Below are 24,976 nucleotides of genomic sequence, written 5' to 3'. Positions count from 1 at the left end.
GGCACGTGAGGCACCACTACCAAGGGTATGAACAGCTCTGTTTATAGACCTAGCTACTACTCGGAAGCGAGCACCGCGCAAGAAATGCGCGCTATCAACCATTTCGGATGGATTGGAACAATCAGCTTTTCTTTTTCTCGACGCCACTGTCGAGGAGCGTGGTGCTTGGGTACGAACTACCAGTACTGCGCGGTTTCTATCGTTGCCTTGATTGCTAAAAGCACGCGTGCACCTTCTTCAGCGACCTGACAAGCCTTGTGCAAGTGCGTTCGTGGTGAGCGAACGCACTCTCTGCTTGCACGCCATGTACGATGCGGATACCGCGCACGCTGTACTAGCTACCAAGTTGACTGCACCTCCAGATACTACCGCATTTGTCATGAAAAGCTCCAACAACTATTTTCTGGGGCATCAGTGCAGCTTTTAGCGCCATTGCACGGTCGACCAGATGACTCTACGACCAGCTACCACCACGCACATCGTCCTCGCGTGGCATCCTGATGTGCAAACCAAATGCATCCATAGGTTGTGCACGATGACGGTTCTGCCTTGCGCGCCAGATGCTCGCGCCAAACCAGATCTGATCGCGCGCTTTCTCATGTGATTTTTATTTTACACGCAACACACGCAATTTACCACCTCACGGTTGACACGCGTCGTGGATTGGCTACTATTTTTAGATGCGTCATCGCTGCCTAACCGGTTGACACAGGTTTTGTGCAATGAACCAAGCAAGCGACGAGGAGGGCGGGGTACCCCACTACATGCTCCCCAACTTCTCGTCGATATTGCCCGAGTACGCAAATGCTGAGGCCGAGCACATCAAGAGCGCCTTCTCGACCGGCAACTACCACTCGCTGCTCAAAATGCCCTCCCGGCTCGGTCCCAACAGCGTCAACATGGCGCGGCAAGAGGCAATGGACGAGAACCGCCATACGGCCGTTGTGCTCAAGGCGCCGCCCAAGATCGTGACGAAAAACGGCCTCTTCAACCAGTTTGAGTACACGCCGTCGCGCTTCAACCTCAGCGACGAGCTCCACCGCGCGGTACGGCGCCAACAAATATAAATTTTCGCATCATGATACTGGCTAGGAGCGTCTCGAGTCGGAGGCAAAGCGATATCAGATTGGCGGCAAGGACTTTGTGTGCAGCAGCAACGCCAAGAAACTCAAGTACGAAGACGGCTTTGAAGACAAGAGTTTTGTCTACCCACATATGGACGTCTACTACGACGACGCGCATGACATCGCTGTGCGCGAGCGATGGATTGAGAAGAAGAAAATTCTCTACCACGACTTTGTGCCGAGCGGTGCGGCCAAGCCGATTGGCGACGCGCCGACCAAGAAGCTGCTCCCCGACCTCATTAAAGAGCTCCACGAAGTGATCGCCAACGACTGGGAGGACTGCAAGGTGGTCGTGGCGCCCACCGACGACGGCAACATTGCGGTACGACACGTTGTGCGGTCCACAAGCGTTAGGAGCATGCTATGGACACAATGGCGTAGATCCAGTTTGATCTGGACACAGTCGGAGGCCTCGAGCATGCGCTGACTGCGTACATGAATGTCTTTGCGAATAGCCACCGCCTCATGGCCAAGTTCCAGCTGCACAAGGTACACTAACGAACCAAAGCACTGGGGAGTATGCAACTACGGGTGTAGGTCGTGGAGGACTGGAACGTCAAGCCCGGCGACAACAGCATCTACTTTGTCGTGCGTCCACCGTGGATACGCAACCCGCACGCGCCCATGTTGACGTCGCTTTCGACCACCGCCGACGCCAAGGAATAACCCCAACGCCCCATCGTCCGTGCCTCACTGAGCCCCATACACTCTAACCATATACTTGAGCTTATTTTCTGTGAATGAGAATGAGTGCACAAAATGTGGCCCACACATCGTAAATCATGTGGCAACTCCCCTCGTCTGCACCTGGGTTGGACGATGACGAGGCTGGCACTCGACTGTCCGTTTGGCTTTGCAAAGCGAGGTGGGTTAAAACAAGAGCCTTGCACGGATACCAGGTACACAAGTGGTCTCTCCGTGTCGAGTACTATATGCATAGTGTTGTCGTACTACATTTGTACCGGTATTATTGCTGGCTGCACTTTCCTGACACGGACTTGAAATGCGTGAAACCAAGGGAAGTTGGATTCCTTGTGTAAACATACTTTGACTTGACTTACGTGCGTCCCAAGAAGACGGTTGCTGTGCAATTGCCCTCAACAAATGCCTGTCTAGAGCTGCAAGCTTATCTATACTACCCAGATGCACAACCCTTGCCTCTCCAAAGCGGTCGGCAGATGTGGCGCACACGGACGCGTGGCAAGGTGCGAGTGGCGGTCGTGCATTGTACGTCCTTGGAATCATCGAACTCGTAGGAACGCTTCGGGCCTCCGCACGCGTCGGATGCGCTCGCTTGTTACACAAGCCTTTTACCACACGCCGCACAGAAGCGACAGCGGCACTGATGCGTTGATAGCAAGTACAGTGCAGGCTAGACGCCACGCACCAACCGTTTGGTGCCACAAGGCGCCGTCGCCCACGGTACCAACGTTAGCGCCTTCACAGCCCCGCGCATTGAACAGTACTTGATGGCGCCTGTCCGACATTGACGTTTGTCCATTCAGGCCTGATATCCGAATTTCAATGCACAATTCGGCTTTTCGGTGCATAGAAACCGGTTTTCGACTCTGAAATTCGGCATGGGTGCATTTTAGGATACAAAAAAGCACGCAACCATTTCGCGACTGAGGGCGCCAGGTACACTGTACATTGAGCGTTGACCAACGTGACTGCGCCGACGACACCAACGTGACTGCGCCGACGACACCACCTTCTTCAGCGGCTTGCCCAGTGTTGTACTACCCATGAGCCAGCGCAGCGAGGACAAACACCTTCTGGGATGGGCGCGTAGCCTCTGGAAGACAGGCAAGTCGCGCAAGACAGGCGCAACAACGCCAGCGCACGACGAGGCCGTCAACTCGATGGCGCACCCGCTTCGCCGGTGCGAGCCGGCGCCGACAGCCGCCACACGCCGCGTGACGGTGCGCACGGCCACCCGGCGACCACTGAGCAACCTCACGAGCAGTAACGACGACCGCGGCGCCGCGAACCGGAGCACGTGGCCATGGGCGCTCCTCGACAACGTCGAGACATCGTCGCGCATGCAGTTAGTCGAGCGTGGCCAGGACGCACTGCGTCGTCTCCAGCGCGAGTGCTCGTCGCGCGCGTCGTTTGAAGCGCGGCGCAACACGACCGACCGGGACGAGTCGGTGCTCGCGGTGCACGAACCGTCGCGGCTCGTAGCAACGTACAACCAGCGCACGCAGCTGTACACGGTGACGTCGAGCTTGGAGATCGCGGCCAAGCTCAGCGAAGTGCAAGACCTTATTGCTGGCAACAACGGCGACATGCTCTTGTACCGCATCTTTGGCGACGATTTGCAGCGGCTCGAGCTCGCGCGGCTCGTCTACACGGACAACGACCTCAATTGCAGCGTGCGCAAGGCGTGGTTTCGCGAGCGCGGCCTCGGGCGCAACCTCAAGGAGCTCTTCTTCCTCGACCACATGGAGCCGCTCTCGGCTACTTCGTTTGGCCGGATTTGCAAATCCATCGACAGCGGAAGCCACCCAACAAAGCTCAACGCGACCACGATCCTCCCGCGGTACACACACGTTCTCTTTGGCTTGCATTTGGAAGCGACGTCGCCCAAGTCGGTGCGCCTTTCGTTCTACGCCGAGCATTGCGTGTACCCGCCGCAGCTCGCGTCGTCGGCCGACGTCCGGTCGCGGCTCGAGAGCATCGGCGAAAACATTCTCGTGGTCCAGCAGACGCTGCTGCGGAAGCGGCTTGGCTCCCGCCAGCTGCACGTCGAGCGCCGACCGGATGTGCCGTTGACGCTCGACGCTGCGTGCCGTGTCTGCACCAAGGTCTTTCATTTCTTCCGGCGGCCGCTTATCTGCAGCGTGTGTCTCGCTCCGACATGCCACGAGTGCACGGCCATGGAGGACGTCGAGAGTCCAAATGGACTCGAGTTTCGCGTCCCGATCTGCTGCGCCTGCGTCGACGCCGTCCAGCACGACGTCGCAAGCACGGTCGCGCCCGCGTACGCCCAGGAGACGCTGGACGACGACGATGGCAACTGGAGCGAGAGCAGCTGGGGCGTCTCGATCGTGCAAGCACCCAATGCGTCGCGCTTTGAGCCTTCGAGAGACACGCCGTGCACACAATGCGCACAGGCGCGGGGGCCGCTGCACCCGTGTGGCGTCTGTAGCCAGCTCTTTTGCCGCGCGTGCGTGTCGCCGCAGGCGGTCACGACACGGCGCGGCAGCCTCTCGACGTTCGACCTGCTCGTCTGCGGCAGCTGCAACCACCCATCCCGGCGAAAACCCGTGGACGAGTACCCTTGGGACACGAACACGTACATCTCAAACGACGAGTTGTCGCCGTTGTCGTCGCCGACGTCGTCGTTTCTGGCGTCGTCGCACCAGCCGTCGTCGATCGTGCTCGAGAGCGACGCGCGCACGAGCATCCAAAGCAGCGCGATCGACGCGCTTCGGGAAAGCGCGTGTTTGGACATGGGTTCAACACCGTACCACGATGCGCTCTGTGCCCAAGCGCTCGACGAGCTCGAGGTCGCGCACGCCGCCGTGTGCCTCATCTACAAGGAGGCGTTCATGCTCAAAGGCGTCGCCGGCACCGGGTACATTCCGACCACGATTCCGTCGCGCTGCGAGCTCAACCTGGCGACGCTGCAGTCGCTCGACGAGCCGACGATCGTGCCCGACGCGTCCGTGGACGTGCGCTTCAAAGAATCGCCCCGCGTCCTCGGCAAAGAGAGCATTCGGTTCTTTGTCGGGATGCCCATTGTGACGCTCGAAGGCATTTTGCTCGGGACCGTCACGATCGCCGATACGGCGCCGCGCCTGCGCTTCCACGCCCAACACATTCAAGCCATGCACAAGTTTGCACAAGCCGTCGTCGACCTCGTCGAGTACCGACACCGCACGTCGACCGCGCTCTCGAAAAGCAGCGCCGAGTCAGACCCATAGTTTCTAGTAACCACCGTAGTCTAGTCGTATGTTGTAGCATACGTCCTTTCGTCTGCGACAACCACCGACGTCGGTCAGCGTGACACGAAATACGCGTGCTTCCGCGGTACCATCGTGCACCCCATGGTAGACGTGGTCGACTATGTGTACCGTGTTGAATGTTGTCTACTGCAGACGACGTGACTGGCTCAGAGAGCAACCAACAGATTCCCGACCGCCTCTAGGGTTCGGGGTCGGTGGGGTTAGGGTTCGAAGGGTGAACGCCATTTTTCATGGCCACCCTCGTCGTTAACTTGTCGACGACACCTCCAGCGTAAGGACTCGACACTGGAACAAACAGTTATATACATAGAGACGTCGTGTTGAGCGCGTGACAAATGAGGCGCGTGTTACATGGTCTGGACGCGGTGGACGATGAGCGCGGCGGTCGACTCGGCAAACCAGATCATGGCTTGGTGCTGCTTGGAGGAAATACGCACGCGGGCGTGCGTGTCGGCGACGGCCACCGTCCCGAGGAGGACGCCCGAGGGCGACACGAGCGGAAGGCCATAATAAAAGCGGATGCGCTCGTCGCCCAGAACGCGCGGCGAGTGGGCAAAGCGCGGGTCCATCTCGGCGTCCGGTAGCATCAGCGGCACTTGGCAGCTGTGGCTCGAAAGAATACAGTCCCGCGGGATCTGTGTCGGCGCGTCGGCGTCCGCGCGGTCGCCGGACGCGGCGCCTTTGAGCACAAAGTCGCCCTTATAAATCAACACGACAAACCCGTACGCGCAGTCCATGCGCGTCGCGATCGTGTGGCAAATGCTGTCGAGTGCATCGTTGGACGCCATGTCGAGAAACGCAACGACACGCAAGGTCTCTGCTTCGATCGCATCTTGCGCGTCGTTGGTGGCCGTCGACCGCGCGTCCCTCGGCACCATGTTGGTGCTCGGCGCGGTTGACCGGACGCTCGGCACTGCGTTCTCGTTGCTCTGGACGCTGCTCGACGCGATATGCTTCTTGGTGGACGATGCGTTGTCGTGGAGGAGGAGGCGGGCGTTCGAGACAGCGCCGAGCGACACGACCTGCTTGGGCGACGACGGTGGCGGCTTTGGCTTGGGCGCCCCCTTGGGCAGCGCGAGGAGCGACTCGGTGTGGAAGGCGACGCCGTTGAGCACGATCGGCGACGTGGCCGAGAGCGGGTGCGCCTCGTCGTCGTCGTCGTCGCCGCGATGCAGCGTCGTGTTCATGACGCTTGCATTGTCTTCGGACGCGTTGCTGCCCTCGACGTGCATCGGTAGCGCAAACGTGTAGCCGCCGTCGCCCGCCGTGTTGTCAAAGCTCGTGTCGTCGACGCTAAAGCTCGACCGGAGCTCCGACTGCTCGCTGAGGCGGTGCTGCTCGTGCTGGAAGCGCGCCTCGTTGGTGCTGTGCCGCGAGTACCGTGCTTCGTTCGCACGGTCCGTCGACGGCCGCCCCGCGCTACCGCCCTTGGCGGGAGCTGCACTCGGATTCGAATTCAGATTCGCGTTGGGATTCACGTTGGGGTTGGGATTCGGGTTGGGGTTGGCCACGAGGTGCTTGACCGCGTACGACGCAGTATCGATGAAGTCGGACGCGGTAAAATTGTTGTTGGTTGTTGTCGTCGTCGGCTCGGCCGTCGGTGCCGGCGGCTTTTCGTAGACGGATATCCGGTCGCGCTTGTGCGACGGTGGACCAGTGACCGCCTGCGTCGTCGACGCGAGGCACTGGAGGCAGAGCCACGCTTCGAACGCGATGCCATGCCGGTTGGTGTACTGCTGGATGCGGCAGCAGTGGGCGCAGCACGACTGCCGACAGAGCCGGCAAGTTGTCGCCGACGCGGTGGGTTGCCGGCAGAGGCTGCACGGGTCCGTCTCGGGAACGATCGAGAGCGGTACGGTACCTTTGGCGTGTTCGTGCGCGTCGTCGTCGGCGTCATAGTACCCGACCGAGTGCCGGTTCGCCGACGACCGGGACACGCGGTGGTGCGACGAGAGGTGCGAGCTCATTGACGCGCGCGTGCTCTGCGTGCGCGCTTGGCGCGTCGTCTTGCAGAGGCGGCAGATGCACACCTCATAGCTCGCGCCGCCAGCCATTGCGATCGGCTCAAACTTGAAGCAGTCGGAGCACACGGGCAGCGCGCAGTACTTGCAGTACGTGCGCTTCCGGAAGAGCGAAAACGACTTGTGGCACACGTGGCACCACTTCTTGGCGTCCTTGTCGTCGGTGGTCCACGGCAGCGCCGACTCGATGTGCTGGCGCTCGCAAATGCGCTTGAGGAGGTGCACGGACGCAGCGAGCTTCTCAAGAAGGTGCTTTGTGTCCTTCCACGACTGCTTTTGCTTGGTGCTAATGCAATAGTCGCCGTAAAAGCTAATGCGGAGCCGGTCGCCGCGCCCGAGCCGCTCCACGTGGTACCCAAAGAGCACGTGCTTGTAGCGGTCCATGGCCTGCGCGCTCATCGGCCCCGACTCGTTGTCGATCGTCTTGAAGACGCGCGTGACGGCGCGCTCGTTGGGCTGGATGTGCATAAAGTCCATATACAGCAGCTCCTTGGACACCTTTTTGAAAAAATGCGTCTCACGGAGCTCGGCAGTCGCGATCGCGGCCACGTGGTTGAACGTGTTGCCGTCGTCCATGGCGTCGGTGGACGCGCCCGCCTCGGACGTCGGCGGCTTCTCGTGGATGTAGCCGTCGGGCGAGACAGCGAGGGCGCGCAGCGTCGCCGTGCCGACAAGGTGGCCTCGAAAGACGCGCGCGAGGAAGCTGCCATAGTCGTCGCCGTGCTTGCCGACGAGCACATCGAGCACTTGGGGAATCGACCCGGCCATCTCGACCATTGCGTTGACGCTAAAGAGGTTCCGGCTGCTGTCTTTGCTCGCAAACACCTTTTCGTCGAGCGAGCCCGCGTGCTCGAGCATGTTGCGCGCCTTGCACTCGTGCGCAACGTGGTGCACGAGCGACGCGCCGCGCCGGAGGAGGAGCTCGTGGGGCATGTCCGCGTGATAGTCGCGAAACGTCCACGGCCATTTGGTGCGCGACGCGACGCCGAGCTCGCCGCCGTCGCGCGCCGCACTGCCGACGATGTCGAGGACGTCGCTGTACTTGAGGTGCATGTGAAAACTGGTCGTCGCAAAAACAGCCTCGCAGTCACGGCTCATTGGCCACCTGGCGCGGCGTGAGTCACGCTCCCGGGACTTTGCCGTTCGTCGTCGCCCCGCCGAAGGAGACAGGCGGCGCATCGACGCACGGCGCGTCCATCGCTTCCTTTGCTCGTTACCCAGACGCGCCTTGGCACACACACCAGGGAGCCTTGCAGCGACTCCACTTGGAGTACTACAAAGACGCCGCTTCTGCCGAGGATGCGGTTGCGGATCGAGTGATGCGAGGGATCGACCGCGGGGATTACTGTGCGGCTGTACACGTAGTACCCACAGTACTCGTCGCGGTGTTGTTGTTGTTATGGCCGCAGTAGGTACTAGTAGCCAAGGCCCGATGATGGCATCTCGGGATGACAACTGACCGGATATCTTTTTTCGTAGCATTAAGAAAACGACTGCGACGATTCGACGACGACGGGTCACGGCGGTCGGTGCTAGGATGGCAGCGGACGCGTGGATCTTTACCGCTGCGGCGGAATGCCCACGACGGGACGGACGTTGTCCATGCTAGAGCCAGAGCACCATGATTCGTCGGCGCGTTATGCACGAGGACCTGTTGTACGTACGCAATTGAAATCTTGAAGTTCATGCCTTTTGGCACCTCAAACTTGGTCGGGTGTTCCAAGCTGTGCTTGGCCCAGTTGGGCAGCGCGGCCGCGGCGGGGCGGCGCCGCGGAGGCCGGCCACCGCGACGCACGGGCGGCTCGGGCGCCTGCGCTACGCCACGCCGCTGCGCACCACGATATAAGGCGTATACGTAGGAGACGATGAGGTACCTCGTTGACCGCGGACCGACGCTTCTGCTTGGCGTGGGCCTGCGCGACCTGCTGCTTCTAGCACAGGACGTCAGACCACACGCAAGATTGCAAGGTACCTTGACTGGCGGGATCGTCTTGGCTTTGACAGACTCGCGCGCCTTCTTCTTGGACGCAATCAGATCATCTATTCGTGGAACTGAGCGGCGGCAAACGATGTCCGAGCGTACCCAAGGACATGGTCATGGGGTCCCCGGCCGTCGGCGACAACGGGGCCGCGGCTCTCGGCGGCGAGACCTTGACTTTCGATGGCGCGGGCCGACCCTTGGCTGGCTGGCGCGACTTGATGAGATCATCTACGTGGCAACGTGAGCGGGCGAGAGCGGTGGCGGCGGACCGCACCGAGGGACATGTCCATCGCTCCACGTGGTGTCTTTGGCACGGAATATAGAACGCGGAATCGAGTGTTTTGCCAGATCTTAGAGCATACCAAGATCCAGTATAATGTTTTAAACACCCTACCCCAAAGCAACACTATAAGATAGCCAAGTGGATGCTGCGCTGTCACCACGCTGCCCTTGAGCTGCAGAAGGAGCCAGCCGCCACTGCCATGCTATCTACTATCACCTCGTCCACGTAGAGTGCAACGCTGGACACTAAACTTCGTAGCGGATCCGGCTTTGGCGCCCTCGAAGCACCAAAGAAACACGGCCATTCTGCAGACGAACGATACATACGCTCCACGAACCGTGCATCGTGTCCAAGCGCCTGTCGGGCGCGTCCACGGCGGCTATCTCGGTGGCTCTGGGCGGCTGCGAGAAGCGCGCGACGGCGTTGAGGTTGAGGTTGAGGTCGAGCTCATGGTTTAAAACGCGTGTTTTTTATAACCTCTAAAATTGCATGGGATTGGCATATCGAGTGTGACAGTATTGAAAACCATTGGAAACGACACGCGCAGAAATTCCCCCGCCGATACCACTTGCAGCATGAAGAAGAGCGTCTTCCTTGCGTTCGCCGACGACTCGGACGATGACACGGCCATTAGCCAGCACTACAGCGCCAACGCAGACAAGGCCGCCAAGCAGACCAAGCAGAAGGAGAAGCTCAAGGCCAAGAAGCAGTACGCGCGCCATGCACTGCGTAGCTCACCCTTGCGTCCTGCGTAGAGAAGAGCTCACGCTTAAGAGCTTGGCCATGTGTGCGACGTCCAAGAAGTCCAAGAAGAAGAAGAAAGGCGCGTCGACGAACCCGACGCCCGCAGACGACGAGGTACTTTGGCCATGCACGAGGCCATGCTTGACCGTGTTGCAGCTCGCGGCGCCCGAGCCAGAGCCAGTTGTAGAGACGCCGGCGCCGCCGCCCATGTCGTTTGCCGACAAGCTTCGTGAAGCGCAGAACAAGCCAAAGGCCCTGGTCGCCGCCGAGCCCAAGCCGCGCGCCGTCGTCGTTGAACTCAAGCCCAAGCCTGTCGTTGTTGAAATGAAGCCCAAGGTCGTGTCCCAGCCGCCGCCCGAAGCCAAGCCCAAGCCTGTGGCGCAACCGCCTGCGACGAAGGCCAAGCCTGCGGTACAGCCCAAGGCCAAGCCGGCGGTTGTACCCGTCGTTGCCAAGCCGGCGCCGGTTGCGAGCCCCGAACCCAAGTCCAAACCGGCACCCGTCGCGAAAGCCACGCCTGCCGCCCCGACGCCTGCTGTCAAGCCGACGCCGGCTCCTGCTGTCAAGTCAGTCCAGACGCCGGTGGCCAAGGCGCCAGTGGCCAAGCCGACGCCGGCGGTCGAACAAAAGCCCACCAAGCAGCCTATGGCCGAGCCCAAGCCAAAGGCATCCCCCGTAGTCGAACAAACCAAGCAGAAAAATGTGGCTCCTGTAGCGGAGCCCAAGCCCAAGGCCAAGACGGTATACCTCACCACGTCTCCATCCACTCGATGGCTCATAAACGTTAGGTCGCGTCGCCGGCGCCCGTCGTGCCACCTCCCACGCCTGTTGCGAACCAGCAGCGTACCTCACCGCGCAACGAGCTTCCGGCGCGTCCCTCGAACGGCTCGGCCACGCCGCCGCCGTCCTTGTCGCCGCCGGCCATGCACAGCCCCAAGATCAACTTGAACGCTGTCTCCTACCACCCGAAACACATCACTGTCTTCATTCCTGGCCAGGTCGACAGCCATATTGCATATGCCCTTGACTGACGACGTGATACGCGTAGGCAGAGACCGTCCTCGACGTTGATGAAGTCATGTCCCGGGCGCAGTACTTCAAGCAGACGGCCGAGTCGCTCATGGCGGTCAACCGCAACGGCGAAATGGAGAACGCGCAGTTGCGCGACCATTTGCAGCGGTCGCTCCTCCGCATGGAGCAGCTCGAGCACGAAAACCGTCTTCTACAGCAGCTCAACATGACGCTCCAGACCGAGCTCGCGACGCTGCATGGCCACCTCAAGCCGCAGCTGGGCATGCGTCCGCCGGGGCTCTAAGCATTCGTTAGGCACTAAGGCGCGTCCTTTGTTATTTAGATTTAGAACCTAACGAATCCACGGCCCTATCCCCAAACCTTGCGACATGTCGTTGTGTTGCAAACCGTGTTTTAAACACTTTTTCGATGCAAGTGCGGTGGCTTGCGCTCGTGCTCGCGGTCGTCCATGGCCGCAACATGTACTGCGGGCAGCGCGAGTGCTACGACCTGCTTGGCCTCGAGCGCACGGCGTCGGCGACCGAGGTCCGCAAGCAGTACCGCGCGCTGTCGCTGCTGATGCACCCGGACAAGAACCCGAGCGCGGACGCAGCGTCGGCGTTCCAAGCGCTCGCGACCGCCTACGAGGTGCTCGCCGACGTGACCAAGCGCGCCGCCTACGACCACTACCTCGACCACCCGACAGACTACGCGTACAACTATGGCATGTACGTCCAGCACGCGTACGCGCCAAAGTCGGACGCGCGCCTCATCGTGCTCGGGTTCGTCCTCTTCCTCACGCTCTGCCAGTACCTATCCCAAGTTCACCGCCATAAGCAAGCGATCGCATACTTTCGCCAGGTACCACAGTCGACATTTGGCCACACGACGCCATCTCGAAACGTAGTCGGACACGGTCAAGCGCCAGGCATTGGCCGTGCAAACCGAGCGCAACGCGCATCTCAAGCGCGCCAAGGACAAGAAGGCCAAAGACGCGGCCAAAGCCGAGCTCGAGGCCATCGTCGACGAGCTCATGGCGTCCTCCGAGATCTCGGGCGGCTACGAAAAGCCAACGTACGTCGCTGCATCGCCGGCGATCCCTCCACGGTTGACGTAGGCTGCGCAAGCTGCTGCTGGTTCGGCTTCTGCTCTTGCCCTACTCGCTCATGTTATACGTGGTGTGGCGACTCCGGTGGTGGTATGACTATGCGTACTTGCGCCGGCCGTACGCTCCGGACGCGGTGCTGTACTTGACGTGCAAGGCGTTGGTACAATATTGTCCTTCAGTATTACGTTCATTGTAGTGTTAGGACATTAGTGAAGCCTTCTTCCTCAGCGACCAATACCCCCATAACCGCGACGACGTGCTCGCTCGGTACGTGTACAATATTGTCGATCGCTGGTTTCATAGTATATTCTCTTGCGCAGGCAGCTCTGGGTACCGGAGCACCTTGCGGCGTTGCAGAACGAGCTCGAGGACGACTGGAAGCGGCGGCACCCGACCAAGTACAAGCAACTTCTGCGCCAGCGAAAGAAGGCCGGCGACGAGTCCTCCTAGACTATGCTGTGCACAATAAATACATCGGCAGATGGGCTTATGAACCATAAACGTAAAAATGTTTGGCACACAGAAAAAGGGAAGAAAGAGAAAAAAGAGGGAAGGAGGCAGCGAGAACACTGGGAAAACAGCGTACATGTCTATGGTGTTCACGTTAAGACAATAGAGGTCCGTGCTTCGGTCTGGGCTACGAGGAAGTGCTCCTTGGACGAATTAGACTTGAAATTTGTATGCGTGTTTGTACTCTTGGACGTTTATGGTCCACAGCTCCAGAATTTTGACTAATAAAATTCATTCCTTTCGCTGATTGGCAAAAATACTGCGGTATGCTGACCAATGAGATGCAAATCAGATGCTGATTGGCAGCGCTAACTATTTTCGTCAATCTGATTGGCCGCGCTAACTAAAAAAGCTAGAAAAGGCAAGACGCCGACGGCGGCCAGGAAGTGCCGCACCGGCCGCGCCAGCGCCAACAGCGCCAGCACCCACCGAGCCGGGCAGATGGACGGATGCAATATCAAATTACGAATGGAATAGCAAGGAAGGACACAATCTTATGTCAGGGACGTGCCCGTGACGCAGCCGAGCTTGGGGTGGCTAGGCGCGAAGAAGTAGGCCTTGCGCGAGAGGATCCGGCGCAGCATTGGCTCAAAGAACGACAGCGCGTACGTGTCGGCGGCCGGGTCGAACGCTGCCTGGTCGTACTTGTGGCAAAAGTCGACGGTCGCCGCAAACTGCGGGTGGTCGGCAAACTGCTGGCGCGTCTCGCGGTCGCCGCCCACGTGATGAAAGTAGTAGTACCCCTACGCATAATCATCGAGTTGCAACGTGGCAAAGCGTCGAACCTGGAAGATCTCGTGGTGGGCGAGGATCCAGTACCGCTCGGGGCTGATGTACGGGCGAAGGATCGCACCCGCGATCTCGCCATGGTTGCACGGCGAGAGGAGCTCCCCAATGTCGTGCAGGAGCGCGCAGACGACGAGCTCTTCGTCGGCGCCGTCGGTGTGCGCCAGCGTTGCGCACTGCAGGCTGTGCTCGAACAAATCCACCTGCGTGCCCGTCCCGAGACGAACGTGGTCGCCCTCAAGCTTCTGGAGCATCCCCAAGAGCCGTGGCACCAAGTTGACCTACATCGATTTAGTACCAAGATGTCTAGGGCATCGAATACCTGAATGTCGTGGTCGTACAGCGAGCACTGGTACACATAGTCGGCCTTGTTGCCGTCGGCCAGCGTTCGAAACGACGCGGCGCCGGCGTCGGCGACCGCTTTCAAGCTACTGCCGTCGTCGTACGTTGCTCCTGCATCGATCACGTCCTGGACGTTGGCCAACGCCGCCGAGACAAACGCCGCCGAGAAGGCGTCGTAGCCAGGATCCAAGTGCGATGGCGGCGGCGGGCGGACATAGCGCTTCGTCGAGTAGTGGCGCCGCCCGCGCAGCATTGTGAGTTTGCTCTTGTAGTCTTCAGCGTCGAGGTAGCAGCCTTTGAGGTGGCGCCACGTGGCTTGAGCGTCGTAGCCCGTTCGGCCGTGCAGCAGTCGGCGGTTGTTGAAGACGAGCATGTCGCCTTCTGTGAGCCGAAAACGCAGTAGATGCGTCGGGTCCCGCGTTGCCGCCGTCCAGAGCCGCATGGCGTCATAGTAAGGACGCACGAGGTCCGGATGGAGCCGCAGCGGCGACCGGTTGGCTTGGTTGAAGCGCACGTCGCGCACGCGGCCAGTCGTAGGGTCGAGCGACAGAATCGGCGCCTTGTGCTCAAACCACTGCGACTCGCTCGAGAAGCAGTGGTCAATCGCGACGGTCGAGAGGAGCCGAAAGGCCTCCGGGTGCGACGACGACAACTGCGCGGCGATCGCGTAGCCGTCCGCGAGCGTCGACTCGCCGCCGATCGCGTCCTTGGATTGAAACGCGACGCAGTGCAGAAACTGAAGCCCCGGCGGCGCCTCGGACCAGCCAAAGTCCGTGTGCGGATGCAGCGCCTCGCTCGTCATGCTCAGGTTCATGGGCTTGGGCTCGCTCTTGACGCTCCACGTCGGGCCCCAAAACGTGTTGCGCACGAGGCCAATGCGCTCGGCCATCGCGCGCGCCGCGTCGTCGTCACCAGCCGGCACGCCTTCGAGGAGCGCAAACCCGTACGCATCCAACGCTTCGAGCCACTCGAGAAGCCCTTGCTCCGACGAAATGACGTGCTCGTACGGGAAGCGTGGCAGGCCATGCGCCATGTCGGCGGCGGTCCACAACGTCGGGCCCGACGAGAACGACGACGACGGCGTCTGTCGGGCAAAGCAATTGTCAAAGAGGAACGACACGGGGTACTGCGAGACGTGGCCGTCGTCCCATGCGATTTGCACTACGGCCTCGGTCGCCTCCGACGCCGGCAGCGCCTGGACGCGCGCGGGTTGAATGTTCATGGGTATCGCGAGCGTGTCGACAAGGCGCTCTTCCGCGACGGGGTGGCGGCAGCGCGGGCAATGGCAGTTGTCGCGCAGCCAAATGTAGTGGAACGAGCTGTTGGACCATGTGAGGTGTGTCTAAGGCGGCACGCTGTACCTGTGGTGGCCGTCGGTCCACGACAAGTTGAGGGTTTCGTCCGTCGCTTGCGTGTAGGCAATGTCGGCCAACGGCATGGGCGGCATGTTGAGGCGGCGTGGCGGCGCCGCTTGCAGCGCTGCGGTGGGAAAACGTCTCGTCGCGACGCGTGCCAACGGCGACGAGAGGCGCGAGAGAAAGTGCATCATGATGGCGGGTCGAGCGCTTAGTCGAACGTGTCAAAGACGGGCTGGACAGTGAATTCGGTGCTGCTAATGTGGGTCAGATACGCCCAGTCGATTGCGGTCCAACGGCGCTACAGAGACGAGGCCCATGAGCAGCCGCCGTAGCAGCATGGACGTACAGCCTTCCAGAGCGTTGCGTCCAGTTCGCGGTCCCAGCCAGGCATGAAGAGGGCAGGCCGGCGTCCTACAGCAGTCGAGTAGGTTCTACTCGCTTGCTCGATATCTCGCGGCCGACTGCTCGTCCGCGGCTTGGAAAATGAGCCAGCTCCGCGATCTTCCTCCATGTTGAAGCCAGGGGTCCCTTTTTCTTTGGTATATGCGGAATTGCATTCTCGTGTGTCTTGTATGTGGGCAACCTTGCGGCTCGAATGAAACGGCTTCTATACAAGATAAATGTATACCATACAAAATGCAACATGTACCGTGCCGCTTCGACGTCCCACGAGAAGCGGTTATCAGTGACGCGGACTAGTCCCTCCTTCGCACCTCCAAGCAGTGTAACCGCCGAAGCTATATTCCTGAGAGCGTTTAGGGTTATAAGAACATTGCTGTATTAGTAGAACCCTGCCTTATCAAGGACTCAATGCTACCTCGTGTAGTTGACTCCAAGCTCCACCCGAGCGAGAAGCCGAGCTTTCACCTCGTCTAAACGCATACCTTCGTCTGGGCCACACAAGATACGCTACGAGCAACTCGCTGCAGCGGTATGGCCTTCCCACCTACGGCTAGCTTGTGCCATTGTCTGTCGCCTCATTCTTTCATTTGGTCGAGCGTGACTGTAGTAGTCAGTTTGCCTGCCTCTCCACCCAGTCCACGCGGCGCGTTTCAGAGCCTACATGGTGCGCCGAGATGGTTGTAGTGCTCGTTAGTATGTGGTCTTGTCCGCTTCTGGGCCTTTGGGACTGTGAATACGCAGCTCCCCATTTAGCGCGTCCTCACGACGGCACTTGCGTTGCGGTGCATGTACTCGACCTCTTGAAGGAGACCGTGATGTGGCCAAGAGGCTCGGCGAAGACCAGCGTTGCTTGGTATGCACCTATAAGTGTTACCGGCAACTGCGACGTGCCACGTCACGCAAGACGAGTCACGTCATATCATTTCGATGACCAGCCGTTTGGTGGAGGCGGCGAGAGAGTCGGACGCCACGGGTGCGCTGGATGATGCAGAGTCGGTGGTACAATCGCGATCGAACGCGAACCGACGTCGGCCATTATGTCGAAGGCGATAGCTCGCTCTCTGCTTCGAACAAGATTCGGAATGCAACACTTCTCTTAGGTGCAGAACGCTCATGCAATGCTGTCGGCGCAGATAAAGTCGGCAAACCACGCGATCGAGAGCTTCCCGCGCGCATCCCGCGTGCCGGCCGCAAACGTGTCTACATCTGGTTCACTTCTTCGTCTTCTTCACAGAGATTGCTACCATGCACTTCGTCGAGGCTCACGACAAGGCCGAGGACTTCACAGGCTCTCTGCAGCTCGTGCGGTGCCACGTAGCCGGTTTCGCTTGCGTCGTGCTTGCGCAATGCGCGCAGCAAGACATCGCGCTCGTTCTCTTCTCTACATCATCATCATCATCATGGTTTGGACTCGGAATGAACGGGGTTCTTCATCGCGACGTACTTGTGCGTGCGCTGGCCGAGCTTTTCAAGCAGCACGCTGCGCTTGTTGCCAAAGAGGACGCTGGGCAGCGCCACGTGGAGCGCCGACGGACGCCACACGTCGCGCAGCATCGCCACAAACTCGTCGTCGGAAGCAAACGCGAGGCTCACCGAGGCGTAGTACGTCCGGAACGCTTGCCACGTCACGTCATTGTTCTACGACGACCGTACATATTTGCTTATAAATATCATATAAAGACAGATGGCTATGGAAATCTCGTCGGAGACTATTCGGATCGTCGTACCGCATCGTCGCCAACCTGGGCTTTGGCGAGCCCGACGACAAAGGCGTGACGGACGTCGTCGCCGCGCAGCACGCCGCGCACGGCGAGCGGGTGGTCGTCAAAGTGCCCGGCGGCCGCCACGTCGGCCACGCTGCCACTCGGCACGGACGCAAAGGCGTGGCGCAATGCCGCTTCGCGCGCGGTGGACAACTCCCCCTACAAGTACGAAACGTCTCACGACACGGATGGCGTTCCTTCTGGCCCACGTACGCTTAGCGCGAGCACAAAGTTGCGCCAGCGAATGTTCGAACTCGACCCGCACGTGCTTCCAAAGCTACGGACCAGCACTCCGATTTCTTGGGTCGTCGGAAACAAGCCAAAGTAGTTGAGGCACGTCTCGAGCTCTACAGCGATTGTGGCGACGACGATGCGAGTGGTACCAGTACCTTTGCGCCCCAGGGTCCCAGCGTTTGCAGTGTCCATGCGGGCACAGTAGGCGTCAAGGTCCGAGAGTTGCTGGGTCCCCTTGGCGTGGAACTGGAGGCGGAGCCGGTCCAGAACGTCGTTCACGTCGGCCACACGCTGCACCGTACACATACTGTGATGTTATCATGACCAAATACGGTGTACATGGTGTACCAGGTGGGTTGTCATGCTCGGCGGGGTTGAAGAGACGGAAAATGAAGAAACGGGCTCAACCGTCGCGCGAATAACCGCTCGGGATCGCGATGCAGCGGGACAAGGCGAAGCGACGCGCGACAGGTCCGGCACATTTGTCGGCGCGAAAACTCATGGCCTACGCTAGCAACGACGACGACAACGCTGACAAATGCCGCCGCACTCCAAGTACCACAAAAGACTGCATCTCGACGCTAGCACCACCATAACAATTGACCCATGACCATACGCTGTAGGATCATCTCATGCGGAGCTTGGATTTGCGGCTGCCACCGAGGCGTCTTCGACAGCCAAAGCCATCATCGGCCACGGCAACCGCCGCCAGCTCGGTTGTCAAGGACATTAGTAGTAGTGTCTGTGACCCGATGTCCGAGTACCGGCGCGTTTGGGTCTGTGACGAGTGCACGCTCGAGAACCACGATGACGTGGCGCGCTGTACGGCCTGCCGCGCGTTCAAGCCCGTGGCGCGGCGGCCGCGGCTCACGCTCGCGCAAAAGAAGGGCCTCGTACGTGCGTCGTATGCGTCATGCCGAGACGCTTCGTGTGGCGATAGGTGCCGGGTCCTCCGCCGCGACTCAACAACAACCAGTGGGAGGACGTCGAGCAGCAGGCCGAAGCCCGCGGCGACGCCGAGTACCCATGCTCTATCTGCCGCGAGCCGTTTGGCGTACACGCCAAGGTCCTCTTGAGCTGCTCGCACATGTTCCACCACACGTGCCTTACGAGTTTTGAGCGCTTCTTGCGCACGACCGACCGCGTCTGCCCGCTCTGTCGCAAACAAAATTACGAAAAAAAGGCAACGCAAAGTGGCGAAGCGCACTTCCGCAGCATCTGCGCGCGTCGGCTTCAGGTAATGACGACGACGACCTGACGCGTCACCCAAAATCCAACGACTCGTGACGCACAGGCACGCATTCGCGGCTGGCTGGCGCGAAGACGCTACACATCGCTCCTCGCCCACGTACGCTTTTGGGGATTGCGGCGGATCCTATCTTTTGTTTTGTAGTATTACAAACAGGGTTATGGCGACCCCCGCCGGCGATCGCTCTTTTATGCCTCCAAGTGCGTCGACAATTATATATGGAAAAAAGATGTGGGTGGCCTCACTGATGCCAAGGGTCTCGGCGATCAGCAGTCGCATCGTGCGTGCGATGAAGGCGCGCGCCGACTCGATCGACGCACTCCTCGCCGAGTTTGACGAGAGCATGAGCCGGAGTCGCGCCATCTTCAATGGCGAGAACAACCAAGAGACTGCCAAGGGCAATGCGTGGCCAAATGCGCTTGCCAAGGTTCTGCTTCTTCGATGTCAAAAAATCTTCGATCGAACGCGTAGGCCACGGCGCGCAACGAGGCCGAGTGTCCCATTTGCCTCAACGCCATGAGGTAGGACTGGATCGTTCCAGTGTCTTGGAAACAGTGGACGACAACTTTTACAGGATTTCTTTGCTTTTAGTGCCAAGGCCGTGACGCTCTTGAGTTGCTCGCACGTCTTGCACGCCGAGTGCTTGGTCGCGTTCGAATCGTTCAACATCTACGAAGTGCACCTGTGCCCCGTGTGTCGCGGGCACTATGAAAGCCGCCGTCTCCACTGCGATATGTCGTCGTTCGCAGACTGAATTATTTGCGGCGTGGGACTTGCGTTGCATCCAGAGCGTCCGAACGCATCCAGTATAATGGTTTCAAAACAGTGCTTTTCCACACAAAATCTTGCATGGGCGTGAAAACCACGTGGATGTACTCAGGCTCGACTCTGCATCCGATACACTCGGGACGTGTATATAGATAGCACTATAATAACTTCGTTTGTTTAGTGGTCGAACCATGTACGTACCGAGTCGGTCGCACACCGTTCCATAGAACGTTCGCGTGTGGCACGCATCCAGCCGATTTGACAGTAACAAGGGTCGTGCAATGTGAGAAGAGCCGAGGACAGGGGGCGGACTTGCCTGCGATACGACGACAGCGCTCGGTCCTTTAGCACTTGGTCGACGTCGGCGTACGTGTGCCCTACGCACGAGCTGGTCGCGGCTACTACTCGCGCCGGGTAGAAAGACGGAACAGTAGATCGAGACCGCGAGAGGTCGGCCTCAAAGCAGCTGTCCAGACTCATCCCGCGCGCCAACTCGGCCAATGTCGACGCTGTGTGCCGCATGTGTCGAAAAGCCATCTGGCAGCCATCGCGTCGCCGTTCACAAGGCAGAAGCACGGGCAGCGGCGGGGAAGATACGGTGCGCCGAACAACCTGCAACGATATATAACACATTCCTCATTTTGCCATCGTCCGCTCACACCGCAATGGAGACGCCAACGCACGCGCCCCGGTCGCTTCTGCGCCCGTCCTTGACGCCGACCAAGCTTCTGAGCCCGCGCATGCTCCCGAGCTTTCAGCGCTTCCTCGACACATCGAGTCCGGTCTTTAGTCCGAAGCTCAACCCGTTTTTGAACCCGCTCGAGCCCACGTGCAAGTCGTTTGCGGGCGAGCGCTGTGCGCGCCTCGGCTGCACGCGCTTTGCCAAAATCTCACAGCTCTGCCTCCAGCACGTCCGTGAGATCATGACGCCGCGAACGCTAGCGCGCGCGCAGTCGCCGACCGCCTCGGAGAAGGCCAAGCATGTCAACCGCCGCTGCAAGCACGAGGCGTGTGAAAAGTACGCGCTCGCCGGCGGCTACTGCATTGGTCACGGCGGTGGCAAGCGTTGCCAAGAACCCAACTGCCACACGATCGCGCAGAGCGGCGGCTACTGCAAGTTCCATGGCGGTGGCACCCGCTGCCGCGAAGAGGGCTGCACGCGTATCGCGAAGCGCAAGGGCGTTTGCAAGGAGCACGGCGGCCGCCACCTCTGCAAGATTGACGGCTGCCAAAAGTGTGCCCACAAGAGCGGGCTCTGCGTCGCGCATGGCGGCGGCCGCAAGTGCTCAGTCGACGGCTGCACCAAGATCGCCCAAGGCAAAGGCATCTGCTACACGCACGGTGGCGGCAAGCGCTGCGCAGTCGAGAGCTGCAACCACGCGGCGCGCCGCGGCGGCTTTTGCATTACGCACACGAACCGCAGCTCGCCCACCAACTAAGTGCGCTCGTCGTCGTCGTCGATCTGCCCGTCCGTAGCTAAATTAACCCAAGTTGTATATTAAAGCGTCACTTTGACGCACGTTTGACGTCTTCCTCTATGTCTCCTTTGCTTGTTGTTGGCTCATATCGTTTGCCGACGACCATGTAGGATCGCGATCGGTGTTTATAGGTCCGATACTATCAGCGCGACAAGCGAAGCCCTTGGCTTGAAGCCGCATTAGCAGCAGCCCGAGCACGGAGCACCAAGTCGTCGTCATCGTCGTCGTCTCAGGCCAATGAATTTCGTTCGATTTCGTTCTGGACCGAGGAGGATCGGGCGGCGACGCGGCGCATGAGCGCATGACAGCATCGGGTTGAAGTCGGGTGCGACCGTCCGACCACCACTCAAGTGCAAAGTCGTGACTGCCGTGGACGCTCATTGCACTGAAGTAATCGAGGCGAAGGCATTGCTCACAGTGGCGCAACAGTCAGTCAAGAGTAATGCACGCGAGTCGCACGCCATTGCACCGTCGAGTACTGTAGGTGCATACCGCGCATCGACATATACTGCAAACGTACTAAAAATGTACTTGGACCACAGATCCAGCATGCTGGCGATCTTCTTGCAGCGTACGGCTGCCATCGCGCGCGGCCTGTACAGGTAGCATCTGCATGTACCGCCGGCGGCTTGTTGCAGTAACGATAGGATTGTCCCAGCCTGCTGGCATCGGTCCTCTTGTCAACGGCTTTACCCTATTGTTTTAACCCAAAAAACGCATTCTACCGCTTCTCGCCCAAGTGCAAACTCGCGTCTTTCTTCAAAAAACGTCACGCCAGCTGCGACGCCAAGCACCAGATTCGGCGCTCCTGCGAGGGTGTAATGCGTGTCACGGTACCAAGCGCCACAGTCGACTTTGCCATTATTAGTTGAGCGACCATGCCTGCGTACGACGCGCTCTCGCAGCGCGCGCAGCACCGCCAGCTCGTCGAAGACATTGGGCGCGACGCGGTGCAAAACTCGGATCTCTGGGTCGACGAGGCCCGCGACGATCGGTCGGGGTGGAAGCTCACGGTCAACAAGCGCAACATGCAAGTGTTTCGCGCACGCCTTGGTGCTGGGAAGGCCAACCCGTCGCTCTACACGTTCTTGAGTGTCGGGTACCTCGCGACGACGTTCGACGAGCTGCGCATGGCGCTCAACGCCCCCACGACGCTCGACGACCAGATCATGCAGTCGTACTTGCTCGAGAAGGACTATGTCACGTCGCACGTGGTGCAAAACTACTCTGGCGGCAGCCACAGCGGCGACGACTGTCTCCCCTCGGACACTGACGTCGAGTTCTTTGGCGTCAAGTACCTCAAGTTTACGCTTCCCGGCACCAAGCTCGGCGTGCACGCACGCGACACGCTGTACCTCGAGGTACGTGGGTCCTGCCAAAATAGCTTTCCGACTATTTTGAATGACTCTAGTATCTCACGGTGCTGCCGGACAACCATGGCATTGACACGCTCTGCAAGGTAGTCTACTCGATCGACAACTACCTCCCGAGCGCCGACACCGACGTCTACCGCGCGACGATCATGGACACGATGCTCTTTCGTCCGGCGCAGAATGGCAAGATCCACGTGGTTGTGAAATCGTACCACGACATGAAGGGCACGGTGCCCAAGTACCTCGGCGACCAGTCGTCGCTCTGCTTTTGGCGCATCCACCGAAAAGTGGCGTCGCTTGCGCACATCCGCAGCCTCCTCTCGGCCACACAGCTGCGGCCGTCGGCGTCGCTCGCGCAGTCGCACCCGATCACGCGGGCGTCCTACAAGCGCATCGTCGAGCAGTACGCTTCTTTGTGTCTTATGCCATCGTCCAACCCGCTGTATGTCTAGCACGAAAAAGACATGCGTCGTCTGCGTCAAGAAGTTCTCACTCTTTAGCACCAAGCTCTCGTGTCGGCTCTGTGGCCTCGTACGTCATCCGTCCAAAAGTGCAAATTCACAATGAGCTTGGCTAGACCATGTGCACCAAGTGCTATCTTCGTATTACGTATGCCGTCCAAGACGCGCCGACCACGAGCGCTACGATGCACAAGACGACCATGACAACGTACGTGGATGACTTTTGCCTTACGTGCGTGCGGTCGCGCGCGCCGTCGACCGGTACGAACCCTATCCCGCTTCGCAACCCTACACCTAACAAATCTTGGCAGACGATCCGAATCAAATTGCAAGCACGGCCGCGACAACGCCTGTTGATGTGCCGTCGTGGCAGTTCAATGAGACGGCGCCGTCGACGCATTCGAGCTTCTCCAAGTCCAATCGACCGAGCGAAACGTACTTTGGGATGAACGTCCACCATACCTCGGTGCGGCGGTCGAGCACCGCGGCGGCCAAGGACGAACGCGACTACCGCCTCTCCAAGGAGGAACAGCCGCCGCTCGTGCTACTGACGCCAAGCCAAATGTCGGCGCTCGAGGCCGAGACGCCAACAAAAGAAGCGCCCGATGTGTTTGAAGAGATGCGCAAGTCGATCGCGATCCAAGAAAACATCATTTCGGCCATGCGCGCGAGCTGGCATGGCTCAACCGACGCCGAAAACTACATGCCGCGCCGCATGTCGCGCATGGAGCGGGAGCGCATGAGCGAGGACCGCTTCGCACGGGACTGCGACCGCTTCGAGGAGCTCGACGCCTAAATCAACGACGACGTAGAACTAGGGGACAGTCCCCATTGACTTATTATTATTACGACGCCGTACTATCTCCTATTGCGGCGACTGGTGCGTCCTTGCCTCGACAGAGATTCGCATGGTTGGCAGTGTCAATTTTCGGAAAACTCAACATTGAAAAAGACGCGGTTCGGGTTAAATAGACTAGAGCGTGTACGACTGGTGGTGTCCGCGGATGGCGTCGACGTCGCCGTCAAAGTCGTCGTCGTCGTCAATGTGAACACTCCCGACGAGGATGTTGGAAGGTCTTATCGAGTCGGCGACGTCGATCTGCACCGACTTGGCCCGACCGGAATCTTCGCGCAAGAAGAGCGCCGACGACCGGCGGTTGGGCGCAAACGAGTCGAGAATGTCGTCCGAGATGGTCGTCGACCGAGATCCGTCGAGCGACGCGAGCGCCGACTGGTGTTTCTGGAAGAACGTCGACGGCTTGCGCGGGCTCGCCTCGAGCATCGCCGGCGGCGGCGAGATGGGCCAAAACGTCGAGTCCCGCGCCGGCACGTTCTTGCGCTGCCGCCGGCGAAGGACGCAGACAACACCGAGGGCGAGCACGCCGGTGCCAATGATACCACCAAGCACGCCGACGATAACGTCCATGTTTGATCCCGACGCAGTCTCGGTGGACGTTGTGCTGTTGGCCGGGCGACTGGCATTGTTCTCTTTTGGTGGTGACGGCATCGTCGTGGCCACGGCGGGGGTCGAGCTCGACTCGGTCGATGGCACGATGACTACCGTGGGCGGCACGGTCACAGCAGGCGGCGGCGTAGCGACATTGTTTCCGGGATTGGGCGTCGGGTTGGTCACGGGCGCTTGCGTCGGCGGCGCCGGTGCCCACGTCGGGCTGACTGTCGGGGCTGGTGCATCGGTCTTTGTGGGCTGCGGCGAAGGCGGCGGTGGTGTGGGCGAAGGTGTCTCTGGCGCAACAGTCGGCGGCGGCGCTGTCGTTGCCGGCGCGTCCGTGCTCGGTGTCGGTGTCGGTGTCGGGGTATCACTGGACGCTGGCGATGGGACTTCGCCCGTCGTCTCCTGCGCGAGGACGGCCGAGAGCAATAGCAGCAGTAGGAGCAGGCCGCGTACGCAGGTCATGGCGCTACGACGTGGTACAAACGGAACTGGTCTCCTGCATCCTGGCGGGTGCTGCGTGTTTGCAACACTTGCTGAGCCCAGCGATGAAAATCCG

General features: G+C 59.9%; 12 protein-coding genes across 13 annotated transcripts; 7 read left to right on the top strand and 5 right to left on the bottom strand.

Annotated features, from left to right (window-relative positions):
- Window positions 1-717: 717 nt before the first annotated feature.
- SDRG_00211 (hypothetical protein) lies at window positions 718-1,874 on the top strand. The gene is made up of 4 exons (XM_008605679.1): window positions 718-1,046; window positions 1,093-1,446; window positions 1,506-1,613; window positions 1,662-1,874. The coding sequence occupies exons 1-4, from the start codon at window positions 723-725 to the stop codon at window positions 1,788-1,790; spliced, it is 915 nt and encodes a 304-aa protein (XP_008603901.1). The 5' UTR covers window positions 718-722; the 3' UTR covers window positions 1,791-1,874.
- An 859-nt stretch (window positions 1,875-2,733) lies between these two features.
- Window positions 2,734-5,170, top strand: SDRG_00210 (hypothetical protein). The gene has a single exon (XM_008605678.1). It carries the CDS (start codon window positions 2,870-2,872, stop codon window positions 5,051-5,053), a length of 2,184 nt encoding a protein of 727 aa, XP_008603900.1. The 5' UTR covers window positions 2,734-2,869; the 3' UTR covers window positions 5,054-5,170.
- Window positions 5,171-5,378: 208 nt separating this feature from the next.
- SDRG_00209 (hypothetical protein) lies at window positions 5,379-8,349 on the bottom strand. Its single transcript, XM_008605677.1, has one exon. The coding sequence runs from the start codon at window positions 8,293-8,295 to the stop codon at window positions 5,443-5,445; it is 2,853 nt and encodes a 950-aa protein (XP_008603899.1). The 5' UTR covers window positions 8,296-8,349; the 3' UTR covers window positions 5,379-5,442.
- Window positions 8,350-8,562: 213 nt separating this feature from the next.
- Window positions 8,563-9,578, bottom strand: SDRG_00208 (hypothetical protein). Its single transcript, XM_008605676.1, has 7 exons — window positions 9,538-9,578; window positions 9,372-9,487; window positions 9,200-9,325; window positions 9,089-9,156; window positions 8,991-9,047; window positions 8,781-8,944; window positions 8,563-8,721 (listed from the first exon to the last, which is right to left on the bottom strand). The coding sequence occupies exons 2-7, from the start codon at window positions 9,385-9,387 to the stop codon at window positions 8,676-8,678; spliced, it is 477 nt and encodes a 158-aa protein (XP_008603898.1). The 5' UTR covers window positions 9,388-9,487; window positions 9,538-9,578; the 3' UTR covers window positions 8,563-8,675.
- Window positions 9,579-9,912: 334 nt separating this feature from the next.
- Window positions 9,913-11,564, top strand: SDRG_00207 (hypothetical protein). The gene is made up of 5 exons (XM_008605675.1): window positions 9,913-10,089; window positions 10,136-10,238; window positions 10,281-10,865; window positions 10,913-11,122; window positions 11,173-11,564. The coding sequence occupies exons 1-5, from the start codon at window positions 9,956-9,958 to the stop codon at window positions 11,437-11,439; spliced, it is 1,299 nt and encodes a 432-aa protein (XP_008603897.1). The 5' UTR covers window positions 9,913-9,955; the 3' UTR covers window positions 11,440-11,564.
- Window positions 11,565-12,762, top strand: SDRG_00206 (hypothetical protein; the record flags this gene model as incomplete). The annotated part of the gene is made up of 5 exons (XM_008605674.1): window positions 11,565-11,996; window positions 12,043-12,209; window positions 12,253-12,403; window positions 12,446-12,510; window positions 12,564-12,762. The coding sequence occupies 5 exons, from the start codon at window positions 11,565-11,567 to the stop codon at window positions 12,691-12,693; spliced, it is 945 nt and encodes a 314-aa protein (XP_008603896.1). The 3' UTR covers window positions 12,694-12,762.
- Window positions 12,763-13,195: 433 nt separating this feature from the next.
- SDRG_00205 (hypothetical protein) lies at window positions 13,196-15,713 on the bottom strand. Its single transcript, XM_008605673.1, has 5 exons — window positions 15,586-15,713; window positions 15,243-15,537; window positions 13,862-15,200; window positions 13,539-13,820; window positions 13,196-13,496 (listed from the first exon to the last, which is right to left on the bottom strand). Exons 2-5 carry the CDS (start codon window positions 15,428-15,430, stop codon window positions 13,248-13,250), a joined length of 2,058 nt encoding a protein of 685 aa, XP_008603895.1. The 5' UTR covers window positions 15,431-15,537; window positions 15,586-15,713; the 3' UTR covers window positions 13,196-13,247.
- A 1,039-nt stretch (window positions 15,714-16,752) lies between these two features.
- On the bottom strand, window positions 16,753-18,001 carry SDRG_00204 (hypothetical protein; the record flags this gene model as incomplete). The annotated part of the gene is made up of 7 exons (XM_008605672.1): window positions 16,753-16,841; window positions 16,886-17,022; window positions 17,086-17,279; window positions 17,369-17,563; window positions 17,618-17,751; window positions 17,794-17,929; window positions 17,987-18,001. 7 exons carry the CDS (start codon window positions 17,999-18,001, stop codon window positions 16,753-16,755), a joined length of 900 nt encoding a protein of 299 aa, XP_008603894.1.
- A 33-nt stretch (window positions 18,002-18,034) lies between these two features.
- SDRG_00203 lies at window positions 18,035-19,729 on the top strand. 2 transcript variants are annotated; one of them, XM_008605670.1, is made up of 9 exons: window positions 18,035-18,109; window positions 18,153-18,193; window positions 18,262-18,531; window positions 18,579-18,875; window positions 18,933-18,986; window positions 19,032-19,087; window positions 19,143-19,314; window positions 19,359-19,408; window positions 19,479-19,729. In XM_008605670.1, exons 1-9 carry the CDS (start codon window positions 18,076-18,078, stop codon window positions 19,639-19,641), a joined length of 1,137 nt encoding a protein of 378 aa, XP_008603892.1. In that variant the 5' UTR covers window positions 18,035-18,075; the 3' UTR covers window positions 19,642-19,729. The 2 variants fall into 2 exon arrangements, with proteins under 2 accessions (XP_008603892.1, XP_008603893.1); XM_008605671.1 differs by having other exon boundaries at window positions 19,143-19,408.
- Window positions 19,730-19,960: 231 nt separating this feature from the next.
- SDRG_00202 (hypothetical protein) lies at window positions 19,961-21,188 on the top strand. Its single transcript, XM_008605669.1, has one exon. It carries the CDS (start codon window positions 20,156-20,158, stop codon window positions 21,092-21,094), a length of 939 nt encoding a protein of 312 aa, XP_008603891.1. The 5' UTR covers window positions 19,961-20,155; the 3' UTR covers window positions 21,095-21,188.
- Window positions 21,189-22,000: 812 nt separating this feature from the next.
- On the top strand, window positions 22,001-23,870 carry SDRG_00201 (hypothetical protein). Its single transcript, XM_008605668.1, has 5 exons — window positions 22,001-22,494; window positions 22,545-22,909; window positions 22,959-23,037; window positions 23,084-23,228; window positions 23,279-23,870. Exons 1-5 carry the CDS (start codon window positions 22,012-22,014, stop codon window positions 23,761-23,763), a joined length of 1,557 nt encoding a protein of 518 aa, XP_008603890.1. The 5' UTR covers window positions 22,001-22,011; the 3' UTR covers window positions 23,764-23,870.
- Window positions 23,774-24,976, bottom strand: SDRG_00200 (hypothetical protein). The gene has a single exon (XM_008605667.1). The coding sequence runs from the start codon at window positions 24,880-24,882 to the stop codon at window positions 23,941-23,943; it is 942 nt and encodes a 313-aa protein (XP_008603889.1). The 5' UTR covers window positions 24,883-24,976; the 3' UTR covers window positions 23,774-23,940.

Source organism: Saprolegnia diclina, assembly GCF_000281045.1.
Source record: "Saprolegnia diclina VS20 unplaced genomic scaffold supercont1.1, whole genome shotgun sequence".
Lineage (NCBI taxonomy): Eukaryota > Oomycota > Saprolegniomycetes > Saprolegniales > Saprolegniaceae > Saprolegnia > Saprolegnia diclina.
The sequence above is the reverse complement of the archived record's forward strand: the minus strand, read 5'-3'. Positions and strand labels throughout refer to the sequence as shown.